We start from the raw sequence: 26,553 nt of genomic DNA on the forward strand, positions 1-26,553 counted from the left end.
ACGAATAGGTTGCTTTCATTCAGTGGAATAATTAGTTGTCTTTTCCGATTTTCTCAATGTATAACTGATAGCTTGAAATAACACTTGAGTCATTTTTGTAATTCCTTCCTCCTGGCCTTTCATTTGACATGGAAGCTTTTTTAATCGACTCAAATTAATTTTGTATTTAGTGTGTCAATCACCATGTTCACAAGCAGACAAATACATGCTTCTTGTACACACAAGAAGATTGCGTTCTTCGCAAAACGTTTTTTTTTCCGATACTTGAATCAAAATAGTTGACAAAAATAAAGAGTGTACAATTGATGGCAATTGATCGCTCTAACATTACACATATAACATGTAAAATAATTTCTGTCTTTGATATGCCAAGGCAGAACGACTCTTGTAAGCTTAACAGTTTGTAATTTTTCGCTATAACAATTTCAAAAGAGATGTGTCTATCATTAGAGAAGCTTTAATAGTATAGGGCTTGAATTCGTCGAGTTATTTTTCAAATATAGTGTATGTTTAATCTATAGATGGAGTGGAGAGAACAAAAAGATGTCATGTTGGTCAGAGAAATGAACCCTTTAGTTCTAGTTTCTTATCGGTCGTCACGTCGCCGTCGTCAACGAAAACGTCTGTTTCTTAAGGTGCCTATAATGCGTGAATGTCTGAAGGCTTTCATCGCCTTTCAAATTGCAAATTCTTTCCCGAAAACTCAGAGATAAAAGGCTCACAGAAAAAAATCACAGCCTAACTTTTCTTGTAATTGTTCTTTACTCTGTCTGGTTCTTTACTGTTTCAAGCGGTTATTTTTACATCTCATTCTCAACGCTGGCTAGTTGCCGAAGCCTGGATTTGGCTAAATTCCGCAAGTTTAGCCGAACAGTCAATAAACGACCGGAGAAGCCTTTATTAACGCAAACCGAAGCACACCGTGGACTCATGACGAGAAAACAAATTTGACTAAACTGCTGTTGTCTACGCCACAAAATAACGATGTAAAACAACAGTGATACAGTGAAAAATACGACAAAATAAGTCACCTTATTGTCAAGGAAAATTGTGCGACCAAATATTGGCTTAGAACTACTGTACGTCAGCCATTTTAATATTTCATTCAAATCAGTTAGTCAAACATTCTGACACCGAAAGGATTAAATCAGAGGGTGTGACCGATTTCACAATAACCACGACAGGGGGCGAGGTTTTCACAGATGAAGCTGCACGTATGTAGCTCGCTTAAGAAAAAAACGTGAATGGGCGTAAATTTTTTACGGTAAACGTGATTTTAGAAAAATTTCCAGTCACACAGGACGAACTAGGAAAACATGATGGAGAACTCAGGTGACAAATTGCAAATGCTCGCTGTTTTTTGATCGTACCGTACTATGAACTATCAAAGGGAAATCGAGGAGATCTCCGTAAAGTAAACAAAGACAGTACGTGCTCCGTTCGGTTGACCACCAACCGTGGGATCTGTCAAGATTTCGTGACCAAATCCCTCACAAAGTTTCCAACTCAACACGGCACACCCTACATCTCTAAGCTCGCATTACCTGCAACTAGAAAATTCGGTTCAAGAGGTGCAGGAAAAATAGCACACCTCGGCAACGCCCCCCCCCCCCCACCCCAAGACCCAAAAAAGGGAGCGGTTGTTCGATCGTCCCGCAAACGGCCTGTTTGTGAGTCTTACACCGATTCGCTGTCGTCTTGGGTCAACTTTGCCACCGTCTAAGTTAGCGACAATCTTAGGTCATTTCCCTAGTTCAAGGTCACTGATTTTTCTAGTGTCTTGGGTCACTACTTTTCTGTAGAACTGGGGGGTCACTTCTCGTTCTCCAATTAATAGGCATAGAAATATAGTGAAAGAGATTTTACACTCACTATTTGGGCTCCACTTCTTCTACGAGGAAAACAAGTCGCTTCACGGGCTTGTTTTTGGGGGTAGTTATTGTAAAACTCAGAAAACCGCGAGCACAAGAATATTTCTGACGTACCGTTTTGTCAAGTTAACACAATCAGGCCAATCGCATGTTTGAAAGCAGAGCTACACTCAATTTTAGTAAAATAGTTTTTGGTTTTGCGGTTTGCTCCAGAGTTAGGATCTCCAGTGTGATTGGACATGACACAATTACACAAAGCAAAAATACTTCAGGTTTTTCCCTTGGCTGACCTTTAGATTACCAAGAAAATAACAAAAACACAGACTCTGTTACAAAATCCATATTTATATGAGGATGGAAATCTAATAATATATGCATAAAAATGTGAAAAACTATTCATAGTCACAACAGATATGCGCGTTTATTCATTTATTACTATACTGGTTTGCTTAAAATCTTTCAGTGGTAATATATTTTCTGAGCTGCATGTGTGAAAATTAATTATTGGTATTCCAGAGAGACAGCAGACATGACAGGATAAGAGGGGAAGGGCAAATGTAGTTTATCCCTCTCCTCCCCCCCTCCAACCATTGACATTCCACTCACCCATCCCTGTTCTAGAGAATAATAATCTCTACAATAAGTTAACTGGAATGTACACAGTTTTGCATGTTTATGCAACTTAAAGATTGTTCTAGAAGTTAATTATCTACCTCACCTATCACATGAAATCATTTCTAGCTGACTAATCATTTGAAAGATGTCAAAATTTGGCCAAAATGAAATGACATCAAGGTTGCATGCGTAAAGCTCCATCCAGCCTGATAACTTCACCATTTAGCATTGGGTTCTCTATAATACTCTGTACCAGATGTCCAAACTCTGCAGGATCACCCAGACGACTTGGGAAGGGAACAGTTTTACCCAGCTCATCCCTGACTTTCTCAGGCAAACTCATCAGCAGAGGAGTCAGGAAAAGTCCTAAAACATTACAAGCCATACTTTTGGTCAAATGTTCCTTGAAAGGAAAATATCTGGTCAAAAATTATATCCTCAAGTCAAATAATATCCCCTTGATTTCCACTAATTTTCACCTACACAAGATATTGATAAGAATTAACCCTTTAACTCCCAGGAGTAATTAACATGTAACTTTTCCCCATAATATCCATACCTTGTCCAGCAAAGAGTTCATAATAATTCTCAAACTTATCAGGTACAGGTTGTTGTCTTGATCTAACACCAAATTCTTATAACTAAGTTACAGGGAAATGTGTAGCAGCTAGAGGGGAGAATTAACGATCAGATCTTGGGAGTTAAAGGGTGAAAATAATTTTTTGATAAAACCAGAACCAAGGAAAAGCAACTAAAGCAAATCAGAGTAAAGAAAAATACCCCTCAGAGTCAATGAGAACTGAAAGGAGATTGATGCAAACTTCCTGGAGTATTGGAAAACAAGAGTGTGCTGTAAACATAGAACAATGTACCCAAGAACCCAGTGCAAATGACCTAGCTTTGGTTAAACAATATTTTTTAACAAATCAACCATTTTCACAAGTCACACAAAGCAATTTTGCTAGTTAAAAAAAGCAGTATGACACTGGTGAGGATAATGCATCACACTATTTCAAAGACACTCAGCTACTTTGAATAGTTAATAATAACTGATCTCAAGTGATGACCCACCTGGAGCAATGGTGTTAACTCTGATTCCATGTTTGGAAAGATCTCTAGCTATTGGCAGAGTCATTCCGACAATTGCACCTTTAGACGCTGAGTAGGCAGCTTGTCCAATCTGGCCATCATAAGCAGCCACACTCGCAGTGTTGATAATCACCCCTCTCTCTCCACCCTCATTTGGTTCATTTTGTGTCATCTGTTCTGCTACAAGTCGTATGACATTAAAAGTCCCAACTGTATTAACCTGATTGACAAAAGACCTTGAATTAGTTAACCCTTTAAGTCCCACAAGTGACTTTGACAGAATTTCTCCTTACATTATCAGTATGATATCAAGCAGACAAGTAATGAGAATAAAGAAAAATATCAATTGGGGGACTATTGGTTGACCCAATTCTAAATTCTCCAAACTAACATCACATAAATTGTATGGCAGACAGTAAGGAGAATTAGTTATTAAATCTTGGGAGTTAAAGGGTTAAACATCCGTGACATTTGAGTGGGGACAACTGTGGCAGCCACATAAATATTGTTACTGATAACTGCCATTTTTCTTCAAGTTTTCACAAGTTTATACTACTACTTTTCTAACAGTTTGACAAAAATAAAATTAATTTTTTATCAGCAAGCATTTTGTCATTTTAAGAACTTAACCCTTTCACTCCCAGAAGTGTTTCACATCTAACTTCTCCCTATAATATACAATAAATTATCCAGCAAACAGGTAATGAGAGAATAGTTAAAATTAACAGTTAGAAGTTGTTATCTTGATCTAAGACCAAACTCACTAAACTCATTAATATGGAAATGTGTAACAGCCAGAGGGGGGAATTCATACTCAGATCTTGGGAGTTAAAGGTTGAATACAGATAAATTAGAGCTCCAAGCAATAAACACATTTTATGGATTTACCTTCAAGACCTTCTCAAATTGATCAAGAGGGTGTGGTCCCTTTTTAGAAACAGTTCTCACAGCAATTCCTATTCCTGCACAATTGACGGCTAGATTGAGGGGACCAAATTTTTCATTAGCTAACTTGATAGCTTGCTGGACATCAGCTTCTGATGTAACCTTGAAATACCACAAAAATAATCAAATAAACAAACAGATTCTAAGTTATTGTCCATCTTTTAAGTAACAGATCACCAATGAGACTTGGTGTACAAGGCACACCCCCCAACCCACCCCCCCAAAAGCGGGGCTTTTGGGGGGGTGGCAAAGGCTTCCATTCTTCACAGTTTGAACAAGGGATGCTTCGCAAAATATTTAGAAAGCACCCAAACTTGAGATCTTTCGATGTGACAAAATTTTTTGGAAATCTTTTACAAAGAATGCGTGTGAGCGTATTGGTTACAAAAAAATTACGAAACATTCTAGTATGAACTCACATCCGTTGGTGTGAAATAGCAACTTTCACCCAATTCCTTTGCTACTTTTTCCCCGTCACTTGAGGAGAGATCAGCTACGACTACTTTTGCTCCATATTTTGCGAGTCTCTGGGCTGTCGCCCGCCCTAATCCCGAAGCACCGCCGGTTACGATGCACACAGCCTTCTGTAAATTCGCGGCCATGTTGGTTCTTATACGTGTATTGAGCCGGTCAATGCTGACGGGCTAGTCAGCGGTTATTATGGATAGCGGGTGTAACTGTTAGATAGTTGAAGACCTCGACGGGTTCGTCTACTTGGGATTTTACGCACATTCGTGCTATGCCTTGGAAATAGTGAAAATAGCTGGCCAAATTGGCTGCCCTAATCTGACCTGGTCTTTTCTAGTTTAGTCTAGCTTAATGAATAAAGGGGCAAAATTTTTAAAGAAACTGTGGCGCTGCGTCGGTGGGAGAGTATAACAGGTAACTAAGTGTTAACAACTGTACGAGCGTAAGCCCTTCGTCAGAGCGACTAGTCTGGCCTAGTGTAGCCTAGCTTGATCTGATCTGATTTAGTCTCGTCTAACGTTTAGTCTGGTGCAGAATTGTCTAATCTAAGCTGGTTCTAACTGTGTCTAGTCTGGTCTGGGCTGGTTTACTCTAGACTAGTCTCACCGGAATTTTTTTTAGTGTCATGTTGTCTTACCTAGTCTCACCTCGTCGTGTTTTGTTTGGTCTAGTGTTGTCTATTCAGTGTAGTCGAGTCGAGTCTACCTTATCTACCCCCGTCAAGTGTTACACGTTTCTAATAATTTTGTTTGATCTGGTCTTGTCTAGTCTGATCTATTCTAGACATTGATCAAACACAGAAGACTCATTTCTGGGAGATAACAGGTACAGAGGTAGGCGCCTTGATACCTGAGAAGTCCATGCGATGGATGATCTCGCATGGGAGGCTAATATACAAAAGATTATTACCACGGTACAAATACGTTATGCCTTCTTCATTTGCACACAAATGATATGATTGTTTCAATTTTATTGTTCCTTTTAAGACACAAAAGTTTAAATGGATAGAAATATCATTATAATGTCCATTATAATAAATGATAAAAAGTCTTCATATTTAATAACTCTTCGACACAATTGTATTAAAATATCGCTTTCTTTTGCTAGTTTCATCACATAATTTGAGAGACAGGCACTTTGATGTTGCCTGGAAAATATAGCAAATTATTCTTTAAAACATTACTACTTGCGTTTGAAAAGAAGCAAAGGAAAACAAATGCACAGACCAAATATTCGATTATATGACGCAGTGTCGCATTCAATTAGTGTCTCTCTGATTGGCCGGTTCCGGCGTGAAGGACAATTTTGGACTAACAACAGACAATCAGGTGGCTGTTGCACTACCCGTTAACATTAAGGAAATTTGTAAGTTTGTTTTGAGGTATCACCAAATGGGCCTAATTTCACCGTAATTCTATTAGAAAAGAAAACAGAAAATGGGAAACGGGATATCTTTATGATATCTGGCAAAGAAAAGTCGAAGATGCAGTTTGATGAATTAAAAAAATACCATGCGCTACGATGTAGGATAGTGATGGAAAATGATATCGGCATTCTTTCATTGTTACTCGAACAGATAATAGCACATGTAGAAGAGAAAACGAATTTCTCTCTCTTGTTGACATAAAAGCAGTCTCCCGACTTTCTTTCTAATGACAACTTCCAAACGAAACATAAAAGCTCCCGAAGAGAGTCATCTATTTTCTCAGTCCTACATTTAATTCGTTTCTTCCGTCTGCAAAATACCGTCATCACCCTGTTCTTGCGCTTTCCAAGAATCCTCGACTGTTTCATATGAAAACCTCTTAAAGTTCGATCCGCCTTGGTGCGCCTTCTGTGGGAGGCAACCAAAGAGAGCGTGCAGTTCCTCTGTTTCTTTATCTCGAGATCTAGCACGTTCCCTCCGCAGTGTCTGATCTCGCACCATTCTCTTCAAGTTCATCTCCAGCTGTAGAAAAAAAGAAGGAAGTTAGATTGCAATGTGCAAGTTCTTTCTCGCGTCTATCGTGTTATTTAAATGATATTCACCGCTTCTCCCCCTTTCTTACGAAGCAAAGGAAAAGCGCGCAAAAAGTAAAGAAAGCCTCGTACCATTGGCTTGTTGCTGTTCATCATTTTGCGTTGACAACATGGACTTCGCCTGTTACAAGTTAGAAAACAGTATTTGTAATAAAACGTAAGATGACGTTTCGCTAATTTTCAGAAAGAACATAAGCCTTGGCACAAGGCATGGCCCCTCATATCAAATCATTCACAATGGACCCTTTGGTGACTTAAGGAAAAAACAAGCTTCTCCTTTTTATCCGTATAGCGCGCGGAGTACACTACACAGAAATATTTCCCCTATGTTTTCACATCTCCACCAATTTTTTCTCAAACACTTAATAATATTCTTTTCTTGTCGCAAATTTTTAGTTCTTACGCGGGACCTGACATACTTTTCCCATTTTCAAAGTATATCACGATATCGGTCCCAGATCTCTCTCGTGCTTGCACCTTGCAGTATTGAATGACCTTCCCAAGGAAGATTTGGGCACGAGTTTGATTAAATGAAAAAACGAAAAATGTTAAAAAACCAGAGTTATTACCATGGACGATCAAAACAAAGGAAAGTATCACAAGGAACCTATGAGAGGTCAAAGCAGATGCATGGGAATGGGATGAAAAATGGACCAATTACAGAATGCAGTGAGTCAAAACAAATGAGCGCAGTCCTGGATTGCTCTCTGCGCTCAATGGATGATGATTTTACGAGAAAAACTCACCTCCTCAACTTGCTTTCTTAACTCCTTGTTCTCTTCCTCTATCATGGCGTGATTCTGTATAGCTTCCAAAGACCGCGTAAATTGTGTACCACGAGAAAAAGCACTGGACTGTTTGCCACCTCGCCTCAATGGATTCCCATCCGGGTCCTTGTATATTTGGATAACCTGAAGAGGAGAAAGAAGAACGCGATTGTGAAGTAATGTCTAGAAACCATATCGCACTCACCACCATTTCTAACTCCCCAATTGCGATCCAACTGAATTTAGTTTGGTTTAAGTTGAGCGAGTTCCTGAATAAGCATTTTTCACTGGCGCCCCAGGGGTAAATGTCGTTACAACTTCAGTTTTTTTTTACTAAACTTTAATAAAAAGCGCGCTGACCGTTGCCAATGCTTTGTGTTTGCTTTTTACGACACTTAATGGCAATACACTCAATTTAAAATATACCCTAGAGCATCAAAATATTTAAGAGAGTTTTTAGTACATTACCTTAGGTATAAACAGAATTCCAAGTGTCAGCGTGGTGCAGAACAAAATGACGGCACAAATAAGTGAAAAGCTGACAGTGGGATGACTGTTCGTGAAGAAAGACACAGGAACACCAACTGCGCAAAGCAGGACCACATTATACACGCTGATACCGATGAAACGAGAATCATTCAGTGCTGGAATCGAAACTTTGCGTGTTTCAAATGCAAGGAACAAACCGAAGATGAGCTGAAGGCTGTGAAAAGTATAGAACACAATAATCCACACTGTGAAATGGGGCCCCTCGCATTCCTCACGGCAGAGAACAGTCTTGTGATCGCGATCGTAAGAAATCTGTAAATTTAAATCACAAGGTATGGATATTGCATTAGCTGACGAGAGTTAATTCAGATAAGTTTTAAATTATATTTCTGATAATTAACTTTTTGTGTCAAAATTAAGCTCGGTATTCAACTATTTAAGAACACACCTATTAAGGGAGTTGGATTTTGCATGCACAATCAACAAGAAAAAAAAAACTGAGAGAGCAATAGAATTATCTGAGAGAAAAGGAAAGCTTGATAAGAGTAAATGAGAGAGAAAAGAGTTAAGGAAGGAAAAAGCTTTAAATGAACATGAAGATCAAAGAACAGTCACCATGACGAAAGAACTGACTTCATTGTATGTATGATTGACGAAGCTACCCATCGTTCTTTTCAGTCGCACTTCTGCTTGCGGTTGTTGCTGTTGTTACTTGCTTAACATAAGTTAACCACTAACACCCTTACATCAATATGCATATTCTCCATACTGTTCTACATACATTACTTAAGGTGCTGACAAGGAGAATTTGTCTTAACAATCAATAGCTTCTTAAGCTGGTGATCATTTCCTTTATTCTCGTGACCCTAATGTGTGATTCAGGGGTGATGTTGTAAGAAGAAATTAGATGTTAATCACTCCCATGGGTCAAAGAGTTTAAATGATGTAAAAATGACCTCTGTGTTTGCTCACCTTTCTTAAAATTCAAAAATTAACTTTGGAAATAAACAGAAAAAATCGCCCTTTTTACTGCTGATACAAATGTTGTAATATCAACGCAAAAAGGGCGAAAAGGGCTGAAAGCAGGCGACAAGAAATGCATGCAATTTTTGCCGTTTGCTTAACTTCTTTCATATCGTACCCAGACCTCATCCCTTTTTGGCAGATTTATAAGATCGTGGAAAGTCTGGAACCGACACTACTAAAACTAACGGCTCTTTTCACTTTCGGTAGTGTTGGTTCCAGATTTCCCACCGACCAAATAGGCTACTACTGAGAGGTCATTTCAGTTGGGAATTCTACTTTCGTCGTTTACCTGAGCTCCTTCATTCACGATTACTTTTCGATTCGGTGGATGCAAAGACATCCACGTGACAAGTAACAGAACATCTACAAACACTAGCGCTCCTAACAAGCGGAACAGGTCGGAATCACGGACTACCTGCAGGGGACAGAAAAAAAATGCTATTAGATCGGTCAATTAGCAGGCGCCTCCTACACTATGTACGCATTGCAGATCTATGAAATAAGTATCTCACACCCTGTTATCGCAGCAGTCCTAAGGGATTGATTAAAAGTGTGTTTTGTAGGCGTTTAATTGGATTAATATCTGGGAGCTCAGAAAAATGTTTTTGTTTTTTTGTTGTTGTTGTCGTTGTTGTTTTGCTTGTCATTGTTGGTGTTGTTTTGTCACCTTTCTGATTTTCTTGATGTTCGTGAAAATCTGGTGGACACGCCAAGTTTTGGAGAACATGGCACCAAATCCTGCGGTAAATCCAAGAGAGAGTAAACAGAATCGTGCCTATGAAAAAAGAAGATTAGAACAGATTATCAAATTGACACCAAATTCGCTAAATGAATGAATGAACTACCGAATACATGAATTATCAAATGTTTGATCGAATGGATAAGCTGTTTGACAACTCGACTGAGTGATTGATTGACTAACTGACTGACTAATCAGTAGACCAACCGACTTAATGAACCATGACTGATAAACTCATCCACTCATTTACTGATTAACTCACTTATTACCTGACCCACTTACTAACTAACTCACTTATTACCTGACCCACTTACTGACTAACTCACTTATTACCTGACCCACTTACTAACTAACTCACTTATTACCTGACCCACTTATTGACTCCCTCACTCACTCGCTAACTGAAACCCTGGCTTACTAACTAACCAACAAACTAAAACCGAAGAAACGAACTAATTTTAGATTGAAAAAACGAAAAGAGCGAATCAACGTTTAAATGAAGGGGGAAAATGAACAATAAACTGACTAACGAACTAAGGGAGTAAATTTCTAAAGAAACTTTAGTGCTGCGTCGGTGGGAGAGTATAACAGGGTAATTTAGTATTATCAACTCGGTTGTTAATACTAAATTGACTGAAGAACAGACGAGCTGGCTGTCTCTCTGACTAGGATTTTTTTTTACGAAAAATAAATTTAGAGTAATTATTCACGGTATTCAGCGAGTTTGGCAATACTCACTCTACAAACGTAGGTATAAGAAAGGGGCGAAAGTCTTCCATCAAACCCGTACAAAAACACTGTTATGTACATTAGAATGCCACCAAGCAATATAACATTATTGAGGTTTGGACTCGACAGTTTTATATACCTGCATGGAATAAACAGAATAGAAAATCAAAGCAAATCCTAGCTTGTCCCAGATAGTAAAACTAAGCGCCATGGTAAAAGGCATGACATTGGCGGAGGAGTAAAGAAACGAGGGGGTCTGGGTCGAGTTGCGTAATGGACTACGCTACCCGACATGCAAAAGCCTCCTTCTTTTTCGCTCTGAAGCTTCTAACGTGCCGTTTGTTATTTCGCTCCATTTTATTACCGGAACGCCCGGAACAGGCTAGGTGAATTAGTACAGCCTAAAAAATTGTTTAGAATTGAAGGTAGTTCTTAATATATTACAAACGGAATGAAGGTAAGTAATATGACTTCTGAGACGAAAGAAAAAAAAAACATTGAAAAAGCACGAATCGTTTTAGCTGTCTTCACACTTTTTCTCCTAGGAATGAAGAAAATAATTAAATTTCTACCCACAATATCAAAATCAAGCAGAAAAATGATGAGAAGAAAGATGAATATCGCCAAAGGAATATTGTTTGATTACACACGAATTTCTTAGAACTTACAAGAAGAGTTAGAAGAAATGCATGTAAGAAATGGGTCAAAATGGATCTAAGACTCTAGAACAGGTGTTTTTTCGGTCAGTATCGGATGCTAGAACGCCTACTAACGACAAGAACTCGATTTCAAACTTTCTTATTTCTGTTCAGCCCACAGGACCAGCCCGGTTGCACGAAAAGCTCAACTGATGAAGAGGCCCTAATTCAGGTTATTTCCCAGAAATCATCCAGCACTTAAACAACATTGTAGGGAGTCACATCTGAGTGACACTACCTCCTTGTAAGAGAAGCAAGTTTTAAAATCAGTTTAGTGTACTTAGACACTAACCTTTTCTTGCGGTAGCGCAAATTAAAGCCCAGAAAAAACAGCGCCAATACAATTCCCAGAGAGCTCAGTACACTTTTTAATACGATTAACCACACGGGAATTTGCATAAATTCTGTGACGGTGATAGTTTTGTCAAGAGGAATTTTACCGTCTGTGAATGCAAAAATAAATATGTAATGTAATCTTTGCTTATTTCATGTAATCACAGTCATATATGGCTCTTAATGACTATTCAGGGAGAGAAGATAACAGTTATTTTTATTAACTCTTACCTAGAAGGCTAGAACTTCGGGATCACTAAGAATTGGAATTTCATTTTGAAGACTTAAAAAACGTGATGAAACCCAAGCTTCAACATAAAAAAAAACACTCCTGATCAAAAACTTCCCACCCAGTTCCAAGCTTCTCTCTTGTCTCCTTATTCGGAAAAGGGTAGACGATCGAACTTTTCCCGAGTCTCATTTGATATTTTGACTGAGTAGAGAATGTATTAGAATAGATTTGGAGGGGCGAAGGAAATAGACTTTTATCTCTTTTATCATTGGTAAAAAAATCAGAAAAAGCTGGTTGAAGTTGACCAAAGCTATATGCTCAGATAAAATTTAAATTCTTTCTAACACGGTTACCTGGCCACAGATTTCCCTTTCCCACCAGTTGTAGTTTTTTGGCGAATGCATCATAACAACCGACACGTACAGCATGACCATCTGCAAATAAATAGTGCACGCTGAGGACGTGTTTGTACGCATTGAAGCGATGCAGAGATAAATTATCTGTAACGTGGTTAGGCCACTGTTTTGAAAATAGTCTTAAACTATAGCTTAATGCTTTTTCTTTGCGTTTACCGATAAAATCAAGCGCGCGGAAAGTTTGGAGAGACCTCAAGAAGCATGAGTAGAGCATTTTTCGTGCTTTCTAAACTTTCCGTGCGCTCCATATCTCGACAAAAGCACGCTGATGCATGAAGCAGTAAACACTTTGGCGGCGGCAGCACTAAACGAAAATTACCTGGATGTTGCTGAAGTATTTCCACCAAACCATCATATCGGTCACCATCAGAGAAAAAAGCAACTTCTCCCTGAGGAGGGACGGATATAGAGAAGAATGCAAGTGAAAAAGGGAGAGCAAATCTGTTGTCTTTTTACGACGACTAATTACGACGCGAAGCAGGTTGGTTTAGGACACATCCAAACCCCCCCTTCCCCCTTCGGAATGAGACATAAATAATTCATAACAGTACAACACCCTGGCGAGCCGCTAAATTCTCATGAGATGTCGGCCAAAATAACCCTCTCCCCTTTGTTAAAAGACCCCTGCCCACCGACCCGAAAGAAAACATGAAGCGAGGACAAGCTTTCAAGGAGATGCGGTGCTTATGTCAAGAGGAAGGGTTAATTTACAGAAAAAAGTAGAGCTGTTGCTTTGAGCTGGAGAGCTTGCTTTAAAGGAAAAGAACGGAGATGGAATAACTTCGAAGGATTTAAATAATCAGAAGACCTTTCATCGGGTGGGAAAACAAGTTATGACAAGAAAAGGAGTTATTGTAAGATGTCTTACATTAACAAATACAATAAGTGACGAATACAGACTGGAGCAGACCTACCGTTACCCCAAGGAAGTGAATATCTTGAAGTGTTCGTACAAATAACTTTGTCATTTCAGTTTTATTTTTGTAAAAGTCTTGTAACCTCAGACCCATTTTTTCCAGTTTAGGAATGGATTTATTCAGTGCGACAGCCACCGTCCACAGAGCATCATATGTGTAGGCAGTGATGTTAGGCGCGGAAGACACGTTCAGCTTCTGTAAAACATCTCTGTATTGTTTGTAGAATTGGGCGGTTGTCTAAGCAGTGAAAATAAATAGATGATAAACTGCTAGAAACATGCAGAAGAGTATTTAACAATTATATCAGTTCTAAGATCAAGATTTCTATCGCGTGATAGTTGAAAAGGAAGCCTGAGAGCGAAAAATCTAATTGTTTTCGAATAAATGATCGTCATTTTATTTTATGTACAACCACGCAGTGTTATAGGCAACTCACGTTACTCACTATCTACCCCTTAATAGGTTTTAGCCACGGGATCTAGGCCAGTACCTGGGGGATTATAGTTGTTGATAGCATCTTAGCATCTCAGAAGAACTCCACTTCTTCCTCTTAGAACTTTGCAACTGTGGCTTCGGTTTTTTGTGGGGTAGAGGTAAGACTCGGATTTTTGAAAAAAAAGTTGTGTGGTTACTTAAAAGATATCTGGGTTAATACTAGTCAGATACTCACCAATCCCGAGAGAGTTTTACTCTGTGCTTCTTTTTTGTCTTCACTCACGAATATCTGGTTATTAAAAATAAAAGTGTAGGCCACAGCTTTCCTCATCTCATCTTTAGTGCAGCGCAGGGAGGGGTCTGGGACCGACCACCAGCGGTGAGAGTAAGTGCCAATCAGAATCCAGACATAGCGCGCTCCATACAGGTCTGACTTGTAAGCCTGAAATAAATTCTATTTTTAACTTGCTAAGACAGAACCTCAAAAAAATTAATAAAATAAAAGAAAACTAGTTCCCCTAAAGCCATTTTCAGTCGAGTGTCGAAAGTAATCTAGGATTGTATCGGCTTTGCTTTACTTCGCTCTGTGATTGGTCCAGAAAACTCGCGCTACTTTCTTAACCAATCAAATGCAAAACCGGTTGTTTTTACTATGAATTCTCATTGGCTTTGAAAGTTTTTCTTTCTTCAGATTTACCATTGTGATTACTTTGGTTTTGGTGTTATGACACTCGATGGAAAAGTGCACTAGTTGTGAAAAGTTTCTTTATCAATCAGACGCTAAACTTAGTCACTCACTTTTGCCAGCTCCAAAGGCCGATTACTCGTTCTTATTTGGAGGTCTCAAACTGGTGTGTTCCTTACCGTAACGTGAGTCACGTCGGTTGTTTTGTTTACCGTTTTATATTTGCTGACTAAACACGAGGAATTTTTTCAGTATACCCTACCTGACAGAAGACGTGCCGCGCCTTGGCCTCATAAAATGTTCCAACAATGATTCTGGCGTCGTTTTTCTAAAACACAATATGAAATGATAGATAATGATGAAACAATCTGACACTTATGAGCGGTACCAGACGCAAACCGTGATTTTACTGTAATCTATGAGCGGGAAGGAAACCAAGACTCAAATTAATTTGATGGAGCTATTTTCTAGCGAGGGTCCAAAGTAATCTGGGATTGCATTGGCTTTGCTTTACTTCACTCTGCGATTGGTCTAAAAAAAACTTTCGCCGATTTGTCGACCAATCAGATGCAAAACAATAACCAGTCACGACTTGGTCGCCCGCGTTTTCCCGCGCTTTAGGCAATCTGGTTGTTTCTACTTTGAGTTTTCATTGACTCCTAAGGGAGACTCCTTTCTTCTGATTGGCTGCGGCGATCTCTTTAGTTTTGATTTTGTGACATCGAAAAAGGCTCCAATCAACCAACAGACTTACCACAAGATTTATTATGTCAAGCTCAATGTGCTGTCCTGTAATTTCTTCAGACTGAAGAATTGTTCGATTTATCTCCTTCAATTCCCTGATGACCTGACTATTGGATTGCGATGCCTTAAAGAAGAAAGAAATTTTAAGGCATTTCCGCTAATAGGTAGATGTCCCACCATTCAAGTTATTCAGCAGGTTCCTCGGAGTAACTAACGGAAGAACTGCTGTTGTCGTATCATAAACACACCTGTTACAAAAATTTAACCTGCGCTCCAGAATTCACGGAAGTAATAAAATAAACTGAAGACGATGGGCGACTTTCCAAAACCTTTTAATTATTTATCTTCTTACCAGATCAGTGCTTGTCTTTTCAAACATGGTAGCAATCCTCTCCCAGCCGAAGTGTTTTATCCAAGCCACTCGAGCCAGGTTCCGCGCGGACTCGGACGGAAGAGCGCGAAACAAAGTGGGAAACTCCTCACGATTTGATAAGGCCAGCGATCTGGAGGCATAAGATATCTGCAATGGGAGTATTTAAAAGAGATTAGATATGACCTGTGTCATACCTTTTCCAGCCATCGAACAGTTTTGAACTGCGTGTGCGAGTAGTTTTATTACGGAGATCTCTCTTGTCATTTTAGAGTACACACATTGAGGTTTGTTCACAATTCTAAGAAAACATTGTTTTGCATCGTTTCCATCGCATTTGCAAATACAAGAAAATCATCGTTTGCATTATTGAACAAAAACCAGCGTTCCATGGGGTACTTTCTATAATTTGTAGTAGTAATTCGATTCAAGATTGTGAGGTCTTGATATTTTCAAATAAGGTGCTTTTGATCTTACGCTTCTTAGACCATTCTCTGCTTAAAAAATATTCACAAAGACCAATAAGGCCCCCGAAATTGGATGAAAACGACTGAAATTCGACGGAGTCTTCCGAAATTCAACCGGAGTGCCTAAAATTAAAATAAGATGTTCCTTGATGAAATTGTAGGTGTAATAATAGACCTGTGCCAAATGCCTGTATGCTGACATCTTTGCTAATATTTCAGTGACATCCGAGCACGCTCCTCCAAATGTCATCAAGCAGTTTGGCTGCTCTGACAGCAAATCCATGAACATGTTGGCGGTGTAAGCAGGGTCACACTGACGAGAAATTTCAACATGATCAGCAATAAAACCATAGGACAATAATGCAAGGAAATACTGAGCTGAAACGAGGCGTACTGCAGAAGACTCGCATGTTACAATGTCAGGATGCAAGAAGTCTTGTTTCAGTTTCCCAGAATTTATTGCCTACTAACAGCTCCCTCCTCCCCCTCCCCACTCCCCTTCATTCACCCTTTGGCGAACGGGAAAAGACCAGGAACATGGATGATACAAAAACTGATGCACACGAGGTATATTTAGTCTTAGATCAAGGAAAATGCACAAGAAGTTCAAGAATTGGGCTTATTTTTTCGTGCCCTAAGAATCCTTTATAATTTTATATGTAAAAACGTATTGAAACTTGGGTTCAAATAAGATCTGTTGCCCGCATAAGAAAAAATTGACTTTTCAACACAACATTTTGGTGCAATGAAGATGTCAGGAGTTTCGATTACCAGCCGCTGTTCGGGAATATGAGCTCGCGCTTCTCCCCCCTAACCCACGAGTAGGAGAGAAGACTGGACGCGAGGAAGCGGCGGAAATCGAGCCTTAGATGTCACACGCAGATAGAAGACTGTCTATAAGATTATACTGAACTGAACGCGATACCTTTGAGTCTTTGACAATCATGCGCAGCTCATAACCGTGTAATATGTCAGACTTGTTCACGTGATCTAGTGCCACTTCTGCTGCGGCCAGAAGTGCCCGTCCTGGTACTGAAGCTTTGTTAGGACTTAGAGGGAAGAAGCCTCCAAAGTAGACAGGTGTCCGCTGAAAGTTGGGCCGAGTTAGGCACGGCAGCAATAATAAGATCAAGGACGACAAAAGCTTCATCTGATCCGCTCCCTCGGGAAAGAAATCACCCTGGCTCCAATTTCACTTCACTACCCTTTATGAATCGCAGCTTGTAGAGTGGTAGTTCGTTTTCTGTTCGTTTAAAACACCGAGGGCATATGTATAGTTAAAAATTGATTCGTTACTCATGAAATTAGACTATACATTCTCTAACTATCATGTAAAATCCTGAAAGGATCCTGACAACATATTGAAAATTTCCCGGTGAGATTTCGGTTGGATCCCTTCGGGTTTCCGACAACATGCCGACGGCATTCCGGCTGGTTCCCGGAAAGATTGCGGCTGGGTTCTAGGGGAGTTCCTCGCGCGTTCACGACTGGATTGCATATATCTTCTGTTTTGTTTTTCATCTCTTCTTCGGTCTTTAAAACCTGTTTTTTTCGCATATTGAAGCGACGGCCGCTCAGCTCAAACATTAGAAAATTCTCAGCAAGATTTTCTGCGATAATTATCATCCCAGGCAGAGTTCAGCTGGCGAGGCGATTTGGCCTATGGAGCGATCTTTTCAAGAATTAACTTTTCGAGAACACCTCAAAGGTATGCTCCCTTTTTAGCCTCTTCTTGGCCAATTTTTACGCCATGCTTATGTGGAATTTCTTTTAGAACCACGTGTGTTTTTAGAGATCTGTACGTTTCTCACATTGTCAAATTACCAATCATTTTCCAATACACTAGTTTTCTTTGTGTAGCATTAATAAAACTCAGTAACGGTTGCATTAAATATAATCCAACTGAACTAACAGAAGAGTAGATCTTTTGTGTTGTTTCTTTTTAAGGAAAGGAGGAAACTGGAAAAGAAACAGATCACACAGCTGTTGGTTTTTCCACGCTGATCAATTGTTGGTTTGATTTTTTGCTATTTCCATGCGGTGAGTTTGGTCCGATGAAAAATGTAAACACGGAGTCTCGATTTTGCATGAGACAGACACATAAACCAAAACTTGGAGAATTTCGTATCTTATTGTGTAAAAATCTTTTAACTGATGGCCATTAGGCATTTCGCGTTATCTAAACGAAACCAAATCAATAAAAATGTTTTTTTCTGCATGATCATTAGGGAAACTGTGATTTTCTTTGAAGATTTTATCGATAAAGAAAGCCATCAGAAAGCATCAGCCAGAAGGCTGGTTTTCTCTCGAACATTCTATTTGACATTCAGCTTTTCTCACGAGTGAAATTTTCAAAGTTTGGCAATACCAACTTCGAGCAAATGACCAAAACGATAACATTACAGTCATTAAATAGTGATTTGTTTTGAGTTGATCATGTTTAAATCATTTGATTGAAATGACTGCAACAATCTATTCTATGAATTATCTGAGAGATAGTTTGTCCCGCAGCTAGTCTAAGAGATCAAATTTTTTCGCTTTAAAATTAGTTTTCAATCTCTGATTGACAATGTAAGTTTTAAAGCACTACTAATGAATTTCAACGCATTGGATAACAAGCTCGAAAAGAAATTTCTTTCGCCGAAAAAGTCTGAATTTTAGTCACTCACCTGACAGGAGTTACTTGGCAAATTTATGGTGGTGAAAGGTGAGTTTGTTTTTCAGTTTGTTATTTATAGAGAAAATCTTAACCAATAACAGTGAAACAGAACGGCTTAAAACAAAGAAGTTTGTTTTCTTTTAATTGCCCCGCTCTTGTGTGAAAGCAGCCTATGAAAATCACAGAAAAACAGCATTTGGGAAAAACAACGCTGTTTTGATAACATCTGGTTCGACCAATGAGAATTCAAGATCATGTTGCAAGCTCCCTTTCTGATATTTTTTAGCTGCTGAAAATCCCAGTTGTAAAATGAAATACTGACGTGTGACGAAAAGATTTACGCCAAGTTTACAGATCTGTAATCTTTGTCGAAAGACGCTCTTAAAGATGCATTGGCCAATTAGTAATGAAAATTCAGAAAAATGTATTTTGTTTTTGCTTTGCAGTCTCCAAGCCAGAGTAATTTCATGGTGAAGGAACTATGCAGGGTTCGACTGAGTTTTATATTAATTTTAACAAGTCAACTCATCATCACTTTCCTGGCTACTGCGATAGAGGTAATATGGTTCGAATAACGTACAGGCCTCATTTTTTTCACGCTTTATTTTTAGTACTGTTTTAAGTGGTGTTCATTACTACGAAAATTGTTTTCATATTCATTTCTAAACCCGCGGTTCACTTATAATTTTCATATTTTCTCAGTCAATGACACCGTCTTTGTGTTTCGTCTAGAAAAAGTAATGTTTTTCTAGTCCTGCGAGATGACCTGACAGTTTCAATCAATTATTAATTGAAACTTACGTAACTTGCAAAACAACACGCAACATAATAACTCAGCCGGTAAATAACATAACACGCACTCTCAAAGTTTCATACCCGTATTTCACAATAGGATTGCTCGATCATATGTAAAAATCATCATAGCTTGGAAGCTCACTCAGAGAGTTGGAAGCAAATTTCAAGCTATTATCCAAAGAAGAAAATGCGGAAAGAACAATTAAAACACGCCGCAATATCAGGCTAACTAGTTTTCTTACATATTATTGTTTACAAATGAGCCTTCATTTCAAAAGGGATATTATTTAGCCATGCACATTAAAATCCAAAGTCTTATTATTATCATCTGTCTTCAAAGTAATGTCAAAAGAGGCCGCAATTTTACCGAGAAATTTTCAAGCGGGGAAAATGATGATTTAGTCGGTAAGTTTTTCCTACCTTCCTAACATGAATGTTGTTCTTCGCTGTAAGTTCCAATCAATTTTATCTGTCCCTTCTAATCTTTAATTAGATGTACCAGGGATCCGGTTTAACTAATCGATTTCATTTACAACTATACAAAACGACCATAGAAAGCAAACTGATCACTGTTTTGTATGCTCCAAATATAAACTGTATTTCCAATTTGAATTCAATTGATGTGTTAAATAACCCGTCATTACAAAGGCGAGACACAGGACATTCTAGACAAAAATTGCGACAAAAAAAACCTTTAACGCACAATTAGTTTTTCGTTTCCTTTAGCTACAGCAATACTCAATCAGGGAAATTGCGTGACGGCCACCTGCCTTCAAATACATTTCAGAGTACAAAGTAATTGGGTTGGAAATATCAAGAAAGCCTTCTTATGGTAAAAATGTAAAGAAACTTCTGAAATTTGCTTGGCCTGCACTCTTTTAACTTGAATATTCCTAAGTCCGAGTTGATCAAAAGCTTCTAGATAAACAGTAAAAGTATTTATTTATTTATTTATTTACATCATTCAACTGAACTTAAACCCGTCTAGATTTTTATTTTTTATTTTTGATTTTGCAGACCTTTCTACATGGCGTTTTTTCTTGTAGTGTTTTTCTTATCAACGATAGTAACGATTTAAAAAATCTGTATTTAACTTTCAAACGCTGAACTTTGCTGGAAAGCATTTCCGTGAGAAAAGAGTTTTTCCAAAATAAGATTAAGTGTTATTTCTGTCATTTGCTATTTATTCGTTTTGATACCCCTGTTATGATCACGTGCAGTGTCTAAGGCAGTCCTAAGGCAGTCCTAAGGCAGTCCTCAGGCAGTCTTACGCTTCGGTGAGGATTGGTGTGAGAATTCTTGCCAGGACCCTGTCGGCTTATGAGAGTCGTTCGGCTTTATTTCCGAGGTCTAAAAGCACTCACTTTCAAAGGGAGGCTGAAATTAACACCTTTGTTGTGAAACGAATTGTATTTGAGTAAGAAAAAAATATATATTTTCAAACGCCTCGCACACACTCTCGTTAATTTCAAAGAAGAGGTACTGAACGTCTCGCAAATGGCTCACTCTACGGATGAAAATTATAAACCTGCTGTGTCTTTCACAATTTCACCACCCCAACCTAACTCAGTCCTAAATCGCAAGGATCTTGTTTATGTTTCCTACAATCTCCTACCCCTTTTCGCGATAATGGCCAACATGCGAGAGACTTCTGACAATACATTTGCATACTTTGTCAAACATACACAAAACCATCACTTTTACTGGGTCGTAATTTGTACCCTAAACATGTAAATTTTGATCACATAATAACCTTTTTGCCACAGCCGACAAACACATCAATATTTTAACTAAAAATTAATGGATGTCAGTAGGCCAATCGACTAAAAACAGGAAACAAATCAGCCGGAGATCCTACCTTCTAATACGAGATTATTGTCAAATGGGTTATACTCTATCACTACCCTGCTGGTTACAATTTAAATTGTGCTTGTAAGCAAACAGGATTACGATATAAATGACGTGCTTTCAATTTGATCAATTTAAAAGGAAACGCATACAAGACATTTCTTATCAAAATCGACAGAGTGCTCGCCTGCATGAGAGATCACCTTATGGTTTCAAGAAAAACAAAATAAACCACCTTTTTCAGGTCAGAGAAATCAACTAACCCATGCGATATTTTAAGAGCATGATCAGAGAGGAGTTGTTTATAAACTGGTAGTAAAGAATTTGATTTAGATTTTCCGTATTTAAAAGTTTTTTTCAAGGATATCGCAACTGATGCTTCATTATATCAGGTATCAGGCCAATGAAACGCAAGAAAAACTTAAAAATGTATCAGATAAAAAAGATTTGTGAGATTGCACTAAATAGAGATCAATCAATTTCTTTAATGAATGCTAGTGATAAAACACAAGGTGGTTTCCATAAAATTCGAAGAAGAATGGTAAATACACGTTCCTCTATAAACTTTCACATCGGTGACTCTTGATCATTGACTGTGCCCCTAGTAAATTTGGATGCGCACAGTTGTTATCTTAAACTGTCCATGGGGTGAATTTCAACGTTAACGTTAAAGACCATCAAAAATTAGCTTCTGAATTTGAATATTAGTGACATCCTAAAAAAGTCTTATTTCATCATATGCCATTTCCTTTACTTTCATTAATGCGGTTTTCAATAGATACATATTAGATGCAAACACAATGAAAGATACAAATGATACTGAACACTTCCAAACGCGAGTAATACATTATAAAGTTCGGGCAGTGAGTGAAGATATGAAATTTTTTAATTCGGTTTTTTCTCATGATAAATCTATTGAAAGTAGGGTCAAAGAGGAAAATAATAGTGAGTTTCTATCAGATCGAATAATAAATTGATAATCTTCTGTCTTTTTGCGACATACACTTGCGCTTAATTTTAATGAGCTGATCAATCAAAGAAAACTTTTCAGCTACATTCACACCTGCGAATTTTCCATCACTTTTTTCCTTTGACAAGCTTTTCATGTCAGTTTTGATAGCAAAATTTGACAAGTTTTTTCTTGGCCCGGAAGCCTTCCTGTTTGAGAGCCGACATGACATGGCGAAAACCCAAGAACCGGCAAATCTGCTGGTGTGGGGTCAAGGTAATCACTTGTCAACTAGATTTTAAGGTTTGCTCGTTTGTTTACTCACCTTTTTGTTGACAAGTGAAATTGCCTGATGACTGATCCAAATGCCTCTTAATATAAGATTCTTAAACAACATCTCTGTCTCTCAGTAACGAAAAAAAAAACAATAGACATACAGTTTTTCTTAAAAGAAATACATATTTACCAGTTTATCGGTGAAATCTTGAAGTGGACGAGAGCGCAACGTCACATTCTTTTTCAATGCTGTTAGAAAGTCACCGCAAATAATTTTTGGAAGTCAATCAAACGATCGACACCAACTGTCAAAAGGTATTCTCTTAACAAAAAGATCTTGAAATATAAACAAAAATGTAACATACGCCAAGAACAGACATCCGGTAAATGTAACAAAACAATGGCTCATTTAAGATATAATCTTGCTGCGGCGAGTGAACAAAACGAATCAAAACGTTCCAAAAAGCCCCCACCCCTTCGTGTGAACTGATAAAGATCTCAACAGAGATATAGAAAAACATGAGAGACCTTCTAGAAAACCTTTCGGAAAAGAAATGTGCTGGTTTAGCACTAAATCAGAATAATGATGACTTATCAAAGAAGACTTCTTAAACAGTTGCAAATTTAATATATGCAAATTCTGAATCTTAGGATATTCGCTGTCTCTACAAAAAACATACACAACTTTACGAAATGATTGATCACTCAAAAGGACTGAATAGTCTTTTTCTCCTTATTCAACACTGGAGTGGTCAAATGTACGTTTGGGAAATCTTCCTTCCCACGAAAAGGGCTGTCGTTTTGTATATCTTTAAATATCGAAGGGATTTTTGTGTTAATTTTATATTTATAACAAAAATCTCCCCTCCCAAAATAAAGGAAAACAAAAAGGTTGAGTTAAGCGAAAAATTATTTTTGTACTCACGAAATATCCTGAAGTTCTGGCTGGGACATGAGCTATGCTTCGAAAAAGAATGAAATGGTTCCAAGGCTAAAACTGAGAAATAATGCCCGACAACGCTTTTTCTTCGGCCGTGGTTTGAGCAGATTCAATTAAAAGCTTTCTTTCGACAAACCAATCAACGATCTGACGAATGATTTTTCATTGATTGAGTAATGTTTTCGAGAAGAAAGCATGTCAGAAGAGCTTAGTGTACATCACTATGCTATTTTCACCAATTTAGTTTGATATGATAATTACTAGACATTTAATCACGTCGCACGATCGTTAATTAAGTGATGTACACTAGTGTGTGTACTATGGCAAATATCAGTTATAACATGTTTCAAAACGTAGGCAAACAGCGCGGTGCAAAGAGTTCGAACAAATATATGTACACGGAAATGAAAGCGTCCGATTTCATAATGTTCCTGTCGATACTTTAAATACTTTCAATCAAAAACTCTCTGCCAAGGAGGAGAGTTTTTTTCAAGTTGACGATTTGCAAGGTATAAGTGGTATTTGAAAAAAGAATTGAGCCTCACAAGTGTCAAAACTTACTTTCACATTTTCCGCTGAGACGCCGAACAAGGCGCGCAAAAAAATCTGACTGAAATGTGATTGACATGTGACTGAAAATCTGACTGAAATATGCACTACACAAAGCTAATGTAATCTCGCGGTTTGAAATTACACCGTGCTTATGTTTAAGTAATCTTTCATATTCAGATTGATGATAAAAAAAAAATCCAATTCCACAGCTTGACTGCTTGTAAATTTTCTATGAATGTAGTTTAGTACCTGTTTCGTGTCCTTTCTGAAAGTAACATAGGCAAAGATTCAGATTTAAAGACAATTCTGATGTTGCTTGTGAAATAACCACAATAGCAAGCTATGAATACATGATGTGAAATCATGACGCCTTTATTTGATTTTGTCAATATGAACACGTCTAATGTTAGGAACAGAATCTCGTGATCTAGATATCCTAACTACGAATCTTACAATTGCACATTACAAATACGATTCAAATCTCGCAGATCTCAAAGTGATCACTGTTCTGTCATTGCAACTGATCAAAGTTCATGAAATTTTCTGATATTTCTAATACAAAGCTGCCAAAAACTTTTACAAACAATTTCTACAAATTTATGACAACTTTGACAATGGGCTTCATACAAAGCATCAAGGACATTGAAATGAAAACATGTTTGACGCGTTCCTTAACTTCGGTAATCTGTTCCCGTCGTTAGCAATTACGAAATAAATTATACAGAACCGTAAAATAAGCACTTTAACTCTTTACACCCTAACATCAGTCTGCAAGTCCTCCACACTGATCTCTTTACATTTCTTATGGCACCTAGAAGGACAATTTGTCTATTAATCAAGAGATTGTTGAATTTGTGATCATTTCCTTTATTCTCACAACCGTAATATTTGATCCAAGGGTAGTATTGTTGGAAGAAATTAGATGCCTATCACTCTGAGGGGTTAAGGTAGAATCTCATTTTATGTTACCAGAAACTTGCACGAAATGTCCAAAACTATGTCTCGTGGTTCAAGATGGCTGATCAGAACCGTGAACTGGCGACCACAGCTACAGAATTACGACTCTAGATTACTTACAACACAACCGAGGCATATCACAGCCCTGGTTGGCAACAAATCAAATATCATTGAATGGATAATAAATGAGGCCAACAAAACAAGCAACTCAGCAAAAAACGAGGACAGTTCAACTGACATTCGTCTTTGATTGTTTCAGGATTTGTTTGAAGATTCCATTGTCGCTATTGCTGTCATCAGAAGATCTGCCATTTAATTCTGTGTTGCATAGTGGTGGGAATGTAGTATCAGAGGCCGGACTTGTCGGGGCTTTGTTGTTTTCACCAGATATTTCCTTTGCCAGGTCTTGGAATTTCTTCACAAAGTCCACACTATTTTCATCCATTATGGCTTGAAAAGCTGTCTCCGGCTGAAATGAAAGGACATTGAAGATATTACAAGATTAGAATTACTTCACTGTAACGCTTTCATGCTAAAAGATTCTATAAGTATATAAAACTTCGTAATAAGATTACCTTATGTCAGTCTTTTTTAGGTTAATGTTCATAAAATCAACAGTGTAAATAAGTTGAAACGGTGGCGGGGAATCTCACGAGAAACCAAACAGCACTTTAACCCAAACATCAGTATGCATATTCTCCATACTGTTCTCTCTGATAAGGAGAATTTGTTTAAAAAATCAAGAGCCTTTTTCGGCTGGCGATTATGTCTTTAATTCTCATGACCACAATTTTTGATTTAGGGATGATATTGTAAGGAGAAACTAGACGCTTGATACCTTTGGGGGTTAATAAAGGATTAGTAGTGGGCTTCCTTAATTTTATTTCTTTTACAGTTTTAAAGTAGATTAACATTCAAGTCAGCCAGTAACTTAATCTAAAATCAGTTGTGTGTTTAAAGCATAATTAGGTTGTAAATTAATTGAAAATTAAAAAGTGAAAGAAGAAAGTATATGTTATGAAAGGGATTCTCTCAGTTTCAAAGAAAAGGACAAAACCAAAGTTGTTGTTTAGGGGAGGGGAGGGGGAGTGTGAAAATGCTTATCAAAGAAAGGGGCTATTTTGAAACCTGAAATTATGAGCCTCATGGAGAGGTGGGACTTACTTGAGTATTAACAGTATAAAGCATTCCTTTTATGCCCAACATTTCAGTGAGCCACAAAATTACTTATGGTTCACTGCAGTATACTCACCAGAAAATAAGAACTTTCCTCAGATGAAACAATATCGATATTCATAAAGCAGAGCTACTTAATAACAATGGGTTGGACTTACATCTAGTAAATGGTGAGCACTAGGAAGGATTTCCTGAGATGGTTCCTGAGATGGTTCCTTAGATGCACTTCCTCCAGATGATGACTCCTGTATAAGGAAATAAGGAAATACAACAATTTAAAATTCAAGAAAAATAAGAATTTTGTTTGCTCTGTTTACATACAAGCGGTGGTTTTAAACTAAGAGGCT

General features: G+C 38.0%; 3 protein-coding genes and 1 long non-coding RNA gene across 8 annotated transcripts in view; 1 reads left to right on the top strand and 3 right to left on the bottom strand.

Moving 5' to 3' along the window:
• Positions 1-2,198: 2,198 nt before the first annotated feature.
• On the bottom strand, positions 2,199-5,140 carry LOC113677917 (3-hydroxyacyl-CoA dehydrogenase type-2). Its single transcript, XM_089191020.1, has 4 exons — positions 4,940-5,140; positions 4,464-4,622; positions 3,558-3,795; positions 2,199-2,852 (listed from the first exon to the last, which is right to left on the bottom strand). The coding sequence occupies exons 1-4, from the start codon at positions 5,120-5,122 to the stop codon at positions 2,662-2,664; spliced, it is 771 nt and encodes a 256-aa protein (XP_089047146.1). The 5' UTR covers positions 5,123-5,140; the 3' UTR covers positions 2,199-2,661.
• Positions 5,141-5,945: 805 nt separating this feature from the next.
• On the bottom strand, positions 5,946-23,773 carry LOC113677860 (gamma-aminobutyric acid type B receptor subunit 2). Of its 4 annotated transcripts, none has more exons than XM_089191022.1 (19): positions 23,507-23,754; positions 22,772-22,830; positions 16,980-17,297; positions 16,230-16,367; positions 15,570-15,737; positions 15,228-15,341; positions 14,736-14,801; positions 14,024-14,230; positions 13,351-13,590; positions 12,756-12,825; positions 12,374-12,454; positions 11,748-11,898; positions 10,767-10,896; positions 9,957-10,064; positions 9,579-9,704; positions 8,243-8,575; positions 7,754-7,918; positions 7,080-7,128; positions 5,946-6,936 (listed from the first exon to the last, which is right to left on the bottom strand). In XM_089191022.1, the coding sequence occupies exons 3-19, from the start codon at positions 17,202-17,204 to the stop codon at positions 6,878-6,880; spliced, it is 2,430 nt and encodes an 809-aa protein (XP_089047148.1). In that variant the 5' UTR covers positions 17,205-17,297; positions 22,772-22,830; positions 23,507-23,754; the 3' UTR covers positions 5,946-6,877. The 4 variants fall into 4 exon arrangements, with proteins under 4 accessions (XP_089047148.1, XP_089047147.1, XP_089047149.1 ...); XM_089191021.1 differs by having other exon boundaries at positions 22,631-22,830; XM_089191023.1 differs by lacking the exon at positions 22,772-22,830 and having other exon boundaries at positions 23,507-23,773.
• On the top strand, positions 17,523-19,270 carry LOC149034957 (uncharacterized). The gene is made up of 3 exons (XR_016182136.1): positions 17,523-17,762; positions 18,002-18,094; positions 19,160-19,270. It is a non-coding gene; the product is annotated as an uncharacterized LOC149034957 (long non-coding RNA).
• Positions 23,774-24,420: 647 nt separating the features above from the next.
• Positions 24,421-26,553, bottom strand: part of LOC113677897 (uncharacterized) — an 11,169-nt gene continuing 9,036 nt past the window's right edge. For both annotated transcript variants that reach the window (XM_027194753.2, XM_027194752.2), the window contains exons 7-8: positions 26,365-26,451; positions 24,421-25,499 (exon numbers count right to left, since the gene is read on the bottom strand). In XM_027194753.2, coding sequence (XP_027050554.2) covers positions 25,260-25,499; positions 26,365-26,451 — 327 coding nt within the window. In that variant the 3' untranslated portion in view covers positions 24,421-25,259. The remainder of the gene's footprint in view (positions 25,500-26,364; positions 26,452-26,553) is intronic.

Source organism: Pocillopora damicornis, chromosome 13 (assembly GCF_964200805.1).
Source record: "Pocillopora damicornis chromosome 13, jaPocDami1.2, whole genome shotgun sequence".
NCBI classification, from domain to species: domain Eukaryota; kingdom Metazoa; phylum Cnidaria; class Anthozoa; order Scleractinia; family Pocilloporidae; genus Pocillopora; species Pocillopora damicornis.

Excerpts from the sequence above, each read along its gene's own strand:
- LOC113677917 (XM_089191020.1), bottom strand. The coding sequence starts at position 5,122 with ATGGCCGCGAATTTACAGAAGGCTGTGTGCATCGTAACCGGCGGTGCT. Across the intron at positions 3,796-4,463 it reads AATTTGAGAAGGTCTTGAAG|GTTAATACAGTTGGGACTTT; the intron begins GTAAATCCATAA and ends TTTGTCAATCAG. Across the intron at positions 2,853-3,557 it reads AGTTAACACCATTGCTCCAG|GACTTTTCCTGACTCCTCTG; the intron begins GTGGGTCATCAC and ends GTAATGTTTTAG.
- LOC113677860 (XM_089191023.1), bottom strand. The coding sequence starts at position 17,204 with ATGAAGCTTTTGTCGTCCTTGATCTTATTATTGCTGCCGTGCCTAACT. Across the intron at positions 15,342-15,569 it reads AAAAGACAAGCACTGATCTG|GCATCGCAATCCAATAGTCA; the intron begins GTAAGAAGATAA and ends TTCTTCTTTAAG. Across the intron at positions 10,065-10,766 it reads CTTATACCTACGTTTGTAGA|GCACGATTCTGTTTACTCTC; the intron begins GTGAGTATTGCC and ends CTTTTTTCATAG.